The following is a 12,731-nucleotide window of genomic DNA, read 5'->3' as shown; positions in this document are numbered from 1 at the left end:
TGATAGTTGGAGTTACCTGGTTGCAGCAAAAAATAGTTCTCTGCAGATCATGCATTGCACCACTCATTTCAAATTTAGCTTAAATTTCAATTTTCTTCATTTTCTTATGGCTTTAATGATTTGATTTTTTTTTTTTAAATGGTAATATATGCTCTAACAATTGAAAAAATATTCTGTTTATTGTAACTTATTCTTGAAAATATATGCTTTAAGTGCCCCACTTGGTGGTAAAATGCATATGCGCTAGGTAAAAGCATTATCTACTTTTTCACTTGGGAAATGGCCAGAAGCTGTGATTTTAATGGCAATTGTTTTCCTCAGTCCTTGCAGCACACCTATATAAAATTGTTGCTACTTATCACCAGCATTTCTACAAAGACCAGTTGTATTTTATGTAATGAAGACATTTTTACAGAAGAAAAGAAAGAAGTGTTATGGAGAGATGGAATAAAAAGATTCAACAGTAAATGTATTTGATAACTTAGAAGATCATTTCAGTGGAGTAATTGGAGAGAAGAATTTTGTTTAAAGAAGGTATCTGCAAGGGCTAGGAAACATGGCTATCCCCCAAGTGAAGATCTCTATCAAGCAAAACATCTTCATCAAGTCATTTTTAAATGGATACATTCAAGTCTTCAAGCTTTTCCAATCAAGTTCATCTATTTGAAGAAAGAAGTGTATCCCAGCCATCAACAGTTGTAAAGCGGTTGTTTAGTCATTTGGCAGAGTGACTTAACATACTACATGATGTGAGAACGTCAACCTTAGTTAGGCAGCCCAGCACCTCTTTAAAAGTATTTTCCATTTACCTGATTTAGAAGAAACCAAGTGGCAATTAGTTTCTCCTCGACTAAATACAGTGTTAGGAAATAATGTTAATTAGAAAATGCAACTTGTCAAGCACACTTCAGTTGGCTGACAACATAGCATTGCAAGATGAAATCCCCCGAAGTGAGCCACATCCAGGCTGACGTGTTTGATCGCTGCAGGCGAAATCTCGTTGATGTTCTATTCCTAGATTCTATTATCTTCTGAAAAGCTGCTTGCTTCAAATCTATCCTCTCCATTCAACATTAGCTGGCCTGTCTGATAATGGATAAGATGCTTCTTGAAAGAAGAAAACAGAAGGTCAACTTTAGAATGTCCAAGTGGTTCCTGTAACATCATATAACATACAAGGTAATGTTCATACGGCCCAATTGTTTTAATTTGTTTCCTAATCTTGTTCTGTACAGGTAATTATCACATTTTGATCATAAGTCACCTTGTAAAATCCACAGACATATAAATTTTTTAAATTCAGTGAAGCATCTCAAAACTAATTTTGATGATACAACAAAAATTATTGTTAATATAGATTATTTTTAAATATATTTTAAAGCGATATTAATGAAAGCACATATTTAATATTAAATTTTTTCCATATTACCAACATGCTCTGCTTCTTTTTTTGCTGTCTTAATCTTTGTATTCTGCTCAAATCTATCTTCTGATGCTGAATTTGCTTAAAAATCTTCTTAATCAATTAGTGGAAAGAAATATGTTTTTTAAAGAAAAAATCAAGTTAATTTTTACGTATAATGCATCATCAGGGAATATGGGGCTTTGTTGTTTAATTCAGATGGTTAAATTTATTGAGTTATGAATATGTGGAAAAATGAAAATTGAATATTCACTTGTGGATTTCAAGAATAAATTCATCATAATTTTGGAAAAACTGTCAACATTATGTAAATGATTTGGTGAGATGCATTCAATAATGCTATTTTCAAGACAAAAGAATATTGTGAAAATGACAGATAAGGATCAGAATGTTGTTTCAAATAATGAAGTATCCAGTATTTAATAATGAAAGATACAAGGAAAAATATGTATGCATATCAATTTATGGAATATGTATTGAAGAATGTGAAAATTGTAAATTTTTATCAGAAAAGTGAATATATTTGGCAATATAATTTCAACTCTTCTAATATAAATATGCCATCTCAGTGAAGTTACTCAATGGTTTTGGCAGATGAAATTTTTTTATTAGAAATTAACATGCATTCAAGTATTTTTCAAAATATATATTTGCAAACATTAAAAATAAAAAGATAAGAAGAAATGTTAGTATATTAGATGAATATAAAGAAAAATAAAGTAATTAACAAACAAGAAAGTATTTATGAATAATGAAGATGATGATGATAAAGAAAGAATAAGTTTATTAAATGAAGACTGAAATAGTTGATTTAGAAGATGGAAAAATGAATATTTTTTATAAAAACTGATATTAACAATTACTGAAGATTTACTGATTGAAGTTTGAAGAACATTTCTCTCAGAAAATTGATAAACTTTAAAGAATAAAGGATCGAAAGTACTGTTCACTAAACTCCTATTGCTGGTAAAAAGGTTTAATTTTTATCACAACTTAGTAACCCGTTTGTTTGTTATACATTGCTGTTTAAAGAATAAAGTTGAAAGGAAGAAAAATACAAGATTTGATACTGATAAAGATTTATCATCAGTTATTTCATTTCTCTTGTGGAAGATTTATCTTCAGTTATTAATTTCAAAACTACTTTATTTTAATATTTATTCGGTTACAATTATTAAATATTTTGTATTTCGTCAATTCATGTTATTACTGATGATTTTATGAAATAAGTTTTGGAACAATTTAATAATGAAAATGTAATATTCAACTTTAGATTTTGTATAATTATTAAATTTATGGCTATTTTTAAACTCTGTGTAAATCAAAAAGTTAAAATATCAAAAGCCATTTATTATTCCATTCATCAGAATTTAATTTTAATTCAATCAAATAAAAGCACAGTATATAAAAATGTTTTGTGTAGTATTTTTAATTTAATCTGCAAACTAAATGTCTTAAAAATATTTATGTTCAAGTACTGTGCAGTTTATTAATTTATGTATGCATGTTGTTTATAGTTTGTTATAGTTTGTGAAAATTAAACATTAGAAATGTTTAAAAAATGGAAGTTGTTATTTCAAAAAGAAAATATGATTATAAGAATTTGTAAAAATTTTTATAATATGAAATCAAAAGTATCCAAAGTTATATCTTAGTATATATGAAAATTTTACATATTTTCTAATTTTGACGACGACAAATGAAAATATTTATTAGATACTAAGTTCAAAAAATCAAATTCATGAAAAGAGCATAATTTTTTTATTTATAATAAAAATAACTTTAAATATAGTTTAAAACTGATTTTTCTGAACAATATTTTGTCTACAGAAAATTATTTTAAAATATATAATTATACAAATTCAATATTTCAGAAATCTTTGATTTTTTTCAATAATTTAATTAATTTTAAGATTACTGTTAAATAAACTAAAAAATGGTATGGTTATTCTGTTTCAAATATAATATAATCTTCATATACAAGAACATGCTACTGAATTTTAATAATGAAACTAATATATGTTTTCTATTTTTTCAAGAAACTAAAGAATGAAATACTTTTCAAATTTTACAAATACTTTATAACTATTCAAAGTGTATTTATATGTGTGCAAATTGAAGATAAATTATAATCAACAAAATTAAATAAGAAAGGAAAAAATCAAACATCAAGTAAGCATTAATTCTATTTTCTATATATATTTTGTCACATGAGTGAAAATTATATGATTAGTAATAAATGTTAAGCATCTGTCATTAGTTGCTGTATGAAAATGACTGTTTATACTAATTGAATGGATAGATCCAAATCAAAATAGAATTATTTTTAAAGATCAGAGATCATTAATATTTATTAAAGAAATTTATATTGTTAATAAATGTATTAAATCACACAAAAATGTACATAATAATTCATTTAAAATACTTAAATTTTTAATAAAGAAAATTTATGCATAAATTTGAAATAATCTTATCTTTTTATCAGAAATATATTTGGTGAAACCCAAAATATTTAAAAAAATCTATATGTATATGTATATATTTTTGGTATATTACATTACTAAGAGATCTTTGGATACTGTTGATCTACATATGAAAATTTTTAATATTGACAAAGTATTTAATGAAGGATTATTGTCTAGTAGTTATCTTCAGAATTTTGTCTTATGCATAATTTAAACATTATTTATTTATATATCTTGGAAAATGTATGGTTACATTATAAAGTTATTTTAAATGATTCGTTTTCATTGTGTAAGTAAATGTTTACTTTTTTATAAAAACAAAAAATTATTATTTGATTTAAAAATATCTATAATCAGAGCTATGACCCTTAATCTTTCAAAGAATTCTTATATTAATAAAATAAAATCCTTTGAATGCTCTGAATCCTTTTTTTTAAAGACTTGAAGAAATTTGCAAATTGTTTCTTCATTAACTGCTGTTCAGTAATTCAGTTAATTGAATTAATTAGTTTTCAGAGGTCTATTCTAATATTATTTTTAAAATACCCAATATTTTTTTAATTATTAAATTTAATTATTTCTAGAAAATATTGGGAGAATATTTTTTTTCATTTTTCCAAGATGTATATGTGAATGATGATAAATTGTAAAAAAATATTCTGTTTTAATATTGATATATTTTTGAAAGTATCAAATATATCAAAATATGAAAAATTATGATTCATTTGGGAAATAGTCATTTCTCAATTTGTATGAGGAAAATCATTTAAACAAGAGGAAAATTATTTGTATACTTGAATATAAGAACATGAAGGCAGATTCACTATTCTATTGGAGATGGCAACAAATATATAAATCTATAAAATGTATCAAATTTAAAGAAAATCAAAGGAATATATATTATATCATATAGAAAATACAGAATGAAATATCAGAAACTAAAGTGATTTGTTCAGATGATTTTTTCGGTCAAATTTTTCAAATAAGTTCATAATAATAAATCTCTGAACAGTGGTGTAATGAGAAATGGACAGACAATTTATATGAAAGATGAAAGAACGAATGTTGCAGTAAGTATTTTAAGAAAAATTATTAATCAGCCATCTGATGACAAGGAAACAAGGTTGGTTATGTTTTATATTGGTATCTTTGTGAATTGTTTGATTTACAATCACCTTTGGAAAACACTCCTGATGAATCAACTTGGTCATCTTTAATATCAGAATAACTAATGCAATAATTGACTATATTAAGTAATGAATAATTGATAGAAAAATTGTATTTTTCTATCAATATTTTTCTGTTAATTATTATAAAAATTATCGGAAGATCAAAGTTGTTATTAAAATTCTACATACGTAAAGTTTTAAGGTTTAAAACAAACAACATTAACATTTTAAAAATCTTATTACTGCTAAAATACATAAACACAACATATTAAAATCAAATAATTTAAACCAAATTCAGAATACTTCACAAACTTTTCCTAGAAAAAATATATTGCTATTAATTTTTTTGAGTTTTTAAATATTTTTTATATTCAAGTTAAATAACAAAATCCTGCTTCTTCAGACAATGCATCATCATAGCCAGTTTGAATAGTGGAACAAGTTTATATGCTGGCTTTGCTATCTTTTCTGTTCTTGGTTTTATGGCAAATGAACTTGGAGTGCCTGTAGGAGAAGTAGCAGAATCTGGTAAGTTATTGTAATTGTTCTTATAATTATAATAGGTATTATTATGACTATTTAGTAATAAAAAGTATATTTTTTCTATGAATGTTTGCTGTTACTTAATGTTAAGGAATAAACATAAAAATATGAATAGTTTAAATATTTAAATGAGAATATAATAAGATTTTAGTGGAAAAATATTTTCATTACACAATGATTAAGCAAATCATTATTGTTAAGATTTTTTCTGTCAAATAGATTACTTGCATATAAATAGTATTCTTCACCAATTTTCAATATCCTTCCAATATATATATCTAAAGCATTTTTCTCATTTATTACTTTATCTCATTTATCCATTTGTTCTCAAGTTTCCTCTTCTTTTCTTGGTGATTCTCATTCTCATATTCTTGATCATCTATTTTGCTTCACTCTTCATATGTGTATATACCATATTATTCATTTATCATTCTCTGTTCCATTGTTTCTTTTTATTTTTATCAAATATAAGATTTGTTCATTGCTAATTCTATTTAGCTTTGTCTTTTGGCAGCATCCTCAAACATCTATATCAGCACATTTTATTTTATATTCTGTTCTCATCATTATTATCCATTTTTTGCATCTGTAAGTTAGGATACTTTCAATAATAGATGGAATTATTTTTTTATTCAGTTTTGATATTTATGTTCTAATAACAGAATGCAGAATTTGTTTTTATTTCTTGTTCTAATTTTTCAATCATTATTATTATAAATATTATTGTTTATTTTAGCAATACATCTGCTATCTTCCAGCTTAATACTTATAACTCTTGTTTTGAAATCAGGATTATGCAAATAAAGTCAGAAATAGAAAAAAAATGATATGTCCAGACTCTTTGAAAATTAATCTTTATGTATAGTAAATTAAACACTTTATGTGTAGTAAAGTGTTATATAAATTCAATGACGCTAACTGGGTACACATAATTAAACACTACACATAAAACCAATATTCAATAGGAACTATAAAATTCTACAAAAGCAGGTTTTCACCCATGTTAAGACATCATCATCATGCTAAGATGACCATTTAACATGTGTGTAAACATAGTACTGTGGTGTGACCTCTAAAATCTGATCACTAACCACTTTTGCCCACCAATGGCCGAATGGTTAAAACCACTGAACCCTGTTAGCTGTTTGTGGATTTGCACCTCACCATTGGGCTGGTAATGTGGAGTTTTCCAGGTTTTCTTCACATCAGTAACACCTAAATAGGAGCCAGTTTCCCATAAAAGACCTTCTGAGAGGCATCTTCCTCAATAAATCATTCATGTGTCATGTTGCCATATAAGAATAAAATAAAACTAAAACTAACTACTTTTTGTCTTGTCCTCTCAAGATGAAGGCATACTTGTGATCTGTACTGTCTGTCACACACACCCCAAAATTATGTAATGACATAGCCTCAATAAATTCCCTCAATTGTATTAAGGACAGCAGAGGGTATTGAACACTACATTATTATAGTAATTACATGTATAATGTACAAAATAGTTACATAAACAGTATGATTTTTCCATGCAACACTTCAGAAACAAAAATGAATTATTCTGTCACCCAAGATTTGAGATCCATCAGTATGTAACATTTTTATAAATGTCTCCATCTCTTGTAATACATCATAATGATTATCTGCATACTCACCCACTCGTATCTGCATTATGTAATTTATGGACAGCCTCTAATATATAATTTTTTCTCATATGTACGTTGATAAAATTGTTCATTATGATTTTTAAGAAATTTTACGACTGTCTATTTATTAGAAAATTGATCAATAGCATGAAATCGCAACAAAAACCGTAATGTAAAGAGCCACTATGATCTGGACAGTGATGTACTGTACCTTACCATAAATCTTTCTTAGATTAGTGCTATCTCTGGAGCACTGCTGCTCTAAAAATTCAGGTGCCATCATGACACTCATTTAGTACTGGAGACAGAGCACTGGATAGTACAGCCTGCTGTACTATCCAGTGCTCCGTTAACAAGAGTTCCAGTAATATAAAACATTGAAGAAAATCAGAAACATGGAAGAATGCTTTCTTAAGTGAGCTGCTCCCTTATCTAATAGTCTATTAACTGGACTCAACTGTATTTATATTTGAAGAAGAGCATATGGTCAACAGAAATATACTATGATGTGATGTAGAAGATATTTTGTTAGTGAAATTTTTCATTTTCATACATTTTTAAAATATATAAATGATAGCTTTTATATTACTGATATACATACATACAATCTAGTCCTTACAAAAAGAATTTATTTTATATATTTGTGAGAATAAAGATTAAAAAAATGATATCTCCATTTCTCAGTTTAATCTTGGTTATACATCAATGAAATCATTATTCTTGTTTATGTTTTCTGATTGTTAATTTAAAGTGTCTGAAAGGATATCTGGATAACTGATATTTTTAATTTTGATATTTGTTAAGTTACCTATCACTGTTCTCTTAACACTGCAAGATGGCTACATCTCCACCAAGAAAATCTATATACTGCTTGCTGTTAATCCCTTCTAAATCCTGGGAGCCATACATCTTCAAAATCACTGTCTTCACAGCTTTAGTCACAATGACTTTCACACACTCCTCCTACATAGTGAACAGAATAAAGGAACTAGATTACATAAAATGAATCACCAGGGAGTATCAATTCCCAGCAAGCATGATCAAGAGCTTAATTAGCAATTAATATTCTCTGTATTATTTTCCAGCTATTTAATAATTTATATTCAATTTGCAGAATGATATTAGGATTCTTATTTTTTTATTTTTTATTTTATTTTTACAAATTATGCACAAAAAGTTTTTAGCAGTATGAATTCATCAATGATATTATTTAGATTTTTTATCTATTGCTTTTTAAGCATGATATTTATCTTTGTCTCAAAAGACTTATTCTAAATGGCCTCCTCATTCAGTTGTCTAAAGATGATATGCATAATACAAATGAATCTCAAATCGAAAGTGACATCAAAATGGTTTTGTTCTTATATTCATATTTTTGTGTTTATTTATTCACTAACATATATAATTACAAATGTTATATTTTTGTTCAATAAAATCAATGTTTAATTAATATTTTATTATTCTAGATATTTTATTTTTCAGAATGAGTAAATATGGAGGTTCAGTTTTGAATAAAAAAAATATTTTAAACCTTCTACTTTTTATGCAGTTATTTATTTCATTAAACTATAAAATGATATCCTAGTAAAAATCAAATGCAATTTATCAGTATTTTATTTGCATGTACGTATTTTATTAGCATATATAGTATTATTATTAAATATACACATTTATAATGTGCATAAACAATTTATCAGATACATTCAATAGAAAACTGGAAAAGAGCCATTAAGGCAGGAAGATGAGCAATAGTGTAGTATTTTTGACACTCAAAATTTCCAAATGAGAGGCAACAGTAACTGCAACTGGCAACATTGTTGATATGCAAGAAGATAAGACAACAGGCCAATAAAATGGCAGCGGTGTATGAAGGAAGAGTGGTGTAGTTTTGCCAGTTTTTGACATAAATCAATCAATGGCCATTGGCAGATGCAGGTACAGTAATGGGATGATTACATGATTTGCACACATGTGTACAGTACAAGTAGAGTTCCAAAGCTACAGTTCTGTGGAAGATTCTCTTGGCTGGAAATGCAGTGAATGCCATGGAATGTTCCACAGAATTGTAGCTGTTTTGAACTCTATTTGTACACTTGTATGTGGCTCATGTAGTCATCTCCTTACAGTATCTGCAGGTGCCAATGGATGTCAATTTGTCAAAAATCAAACACTACACCACTCTTGCATCATGCACTATAGGTATTCCTTGATTAATGTAGTTAATTAATCTCTCAATGCTACCACATATATCAAAATTGCTTTAATCAAATGTAGTGGTACCTTGGTACTCAGCCAAACAATCACCACCCACTAGAACAAATTTTTGGTTAATAACAAATATTTTTTATTTTAATAAACGAAAATAGCAAATTCACTAATATCTTATTTGCCAAGAAAAAACATATCTATGTTAAGTAAAGATAGCTATTAAAGCCATGTTAATTAAAACTTTTGCCATGTATAAAAAGAGATTGCCACAATTAATTTTGTGCGTTAATCAAATCTCATGTTAAGCAAGGGATATCTGTACTGTAGAGGCATTTCCATTTTATCGCTCCATTATCCTTTGTTCTCATGCATCAACAACGTTGCTAGTCACAGTTACTGTTGTGTCTGATTTGGAAGTTTCATATGTCAAAATTACTACCCTACTGCCAGGGGTGATCTACATAGGGACTAATAGGGCTTAAGTCCTGGGCCCCAAGTGTCAAGGGCCCACAAAAATTGAATTATCATCATAAATTTTTAATACTTTTTCATTAACAATGAGCACTTATTGTATAGTAAAAAATAGTTAATATTAATAATATAATAATAATAATGATAATTTACAGTATTATTTGTACAGGTATACCTGGAGTTATGTCATTTCAAGTTATGTTGTTTGTCAAAAAAGTATATGGAAAAATAAAAATCAAGTTTAAGTTATTTTATTCGACTTTACATCCGTCCGCCACAAATATTGAAGTTGTAATATCACTAGAAAAGTGTTAAAAGCACATAAAATCATATTAAAATATGTACATTTACAGTAATTGTTAATATAATCATCATAAATCCTAGAGAACGAAACATGAAAACATCTGTGTTCTGTGTTGTCATCTTATTTAGTGGTCTTTAAGTGCTCATTATTGGCATTTTCCACCATAGTTTTGACTTATGTCGTAACTACACAAGTAAATTCGACTTATGTCACCTCTCCTGGAACCAATTACTAACGTAAGGCAAGATATACCTGTATTAACAAAAAATGGGGCCCTATTGGACTTCAATATGTCGTAGGCCCCGAAAAACCTAGATCCGCTCCTGACCACTATTCATCCTCCTGACTTTTAATGGTGCTTTCCAGTTTTCTATTGAATGTGCTTGTATAATTGTAAGAATCATCATGAAAATAAATATTTTAACAGCATTAAAAATTAATGATTATAAGTATAATTTGAATAAAACAAATATAATAATATATTTCTACGTATATTTTAATATTACTTGAACATATATTTTTCTATAACCTGCCAGGATTTAATTTATAAATAGTTCATCTAAAATTAACTCATTTGACAATGAATTTTGAATTATGTATGAATTATTTTATTTTATAAGAATTTTTTTATTTTTTAAAATACTTTTCTCCATCTGTAGATGCTAAGAAAGCTCATAAAAATTTATTTTATTATTTGGATTAAAAGAAAGAAAATTAATTTGCAATTATTCTCTTATAATCATTCTTTTGTTTTAATTATATTTTGAAAGATAAATTATATAAATAAATAAAAATAATTAGTTTTACATTTAGTTTTTTTTATGATGTTCTTTATTATTAGCAAAGTCTGATTCTAAAGAATATTATACTAATTATATGAAAGATTTTTAATAGTAAATTAACAAATATCATACATACTTTAGACTTAAAAAATTCAAATACTTTCATAGATAGTTTAGTTTATATTAATCTAGTTGAAATGATTTCAATATTTTTTAATATTTCTCTAAATTATTAAACAATAATATGATTTATTAAAAGGTTTTAAACAGATTTCGTTATTGTAAGTCTTTTGCATATATAAAAAAATTTTGATATAATAATCTCAAGTTAAAAATTTGTCATAGATTTCAGTTAAATAATTAGTATTAATATTTTAAACATTTAATTAATTTTTATGGTATTTTAGGATTATAATCACATTTAATTTATAAATATATTTTATTTAATTATTTTATCAAAATTTTTAATATTTTAAAAATATGTCATTGAATTATTTTTATTTTTCCATTTTTTTTTTATTTTATTATAATAACTAGGATGTGAATTTTTATTTTTTCTGTAAAATTTCAGTTGTTCTCAAATAGTAAATACAAAACTAACATTTTTTATTGGTTTCTTGATAATGAATAAATTTCTATATAAAAATTTTGTGAATTCTTCTCGTTATATCAAATATACATTAAATTTCATAAAAAGAATAGCAATCTTTTAATGTATTTTGTTATAAATTTCATTTAAAAAACAATTAAATTCAAAGTAATCAAAATATAAATGAAAAAGTATATTTTGAAGACAGTATCAAATTTTTTTAAATTATCATTGCTTTAAAATTTAAATAACTTTAAATTATAATTCATAATTAATTTGAAAATATTTTAATTATGCATAATAGGAATGATATTGAATTATTATTTTTGTAATGGAAATTTTGATAATTTTAATAATTTAAATTATATTTTGAATGAATATCATTTTTAATAGCAGATGTTCATTCAAAATTATTTAATATTGTTTGAATGTTATCTTTTTCAACATTATATAAGGGATGATGATAAAATTATTTGTTATTAGAGTTAATTGCTATGTTATGTAAAGCTGGTTTATTTAATAAAACTTTATGAAAAATTTTTATTGACTTATCCATTTGGAAAGAATAGTATAGGAAAAAATTTTATCCCAAAAGACTAATCAAATGGATCAATATATTTTACTATAAATAGCATGAAAATCACCATAATATACTTGTATTTGTTTATTATATCATTATAATAATCAAAAATACTGTAAAAATCTAGAAAGAAAATTAGTTGTTAGTGAACATTTCCAGCTTTAAATCCTTCATCGTCAGTCTATATCATTCTATCAATATAACATTGTATATGGATGTACAGTACTGTACTATAAGCATGAAATTTTTGCAGCTATATTGTTGCTGATAGAATTATTGCAAACATCAATTACATTGTCAGAATGTATAGTTATTAACCTGTTGTAATAGAATGAATTGAACTGTTTATTGTCAAAGTGGTATAAGACCATAAGTTTGAAAAAAATTCAAGAAAGTAATAATTCAGATATAATTTGGTGTAAACATTTTATTTATCCAATAATACAATTTATATTTTAAAATATCCATATGCTTTGATTTATTGAAAATTCATTCTTAAACAAACTCGCTTAATCATTTATTGTGAAAATGGTGCAAGTCCATTTCATATAGTT

The 12,731-nt window shown here is 25.6% G+C and overlaps 1 protein-coding gene across 1 annotated transcript in view; it reads left to right on the top strand.

Moving 5' to 3' along the window:
• LOC136977469 (sodium- and chloride-dependent GABA transporter 2-like) overlaps positions 1-12,731 on the top strand; it is an 87,753-nt gene that overhangs the window by 59,594 nt on the left and 15,428 nt on the right. Inside the window, exon 7 of the mRNA XM_067272963.1 lies at positions 5,461-5,585. Within this exon, the coding sequence (XP_067129064.1) occupies positions 5,461-5,585 (125 nt within the window). The remainder of the gene's footprint in view (positions 1-5,460; positions 5,586-12,731) is intronic.

This window comes from Centruroides vittatus, unplaced genomic scaffold (assembly GCF_030686945.1).
Source record: "Centruroides vittatus isolate TY-2023 unplaced genomic scaffold, ASM3068694v2 contig_459, whole genome shotgun sequence".
NCBI lineage: Eukaryota > Metazoa > Arthropoda > Arachnida > Scorpiones > Buthidae > Centruroides > Centruroides vittatus.
The sequence above is the reverse complement of the archived record's forward strand: the minus strand, read 5'-3'. Positions and strand labels throughout refer to the sequence as shown.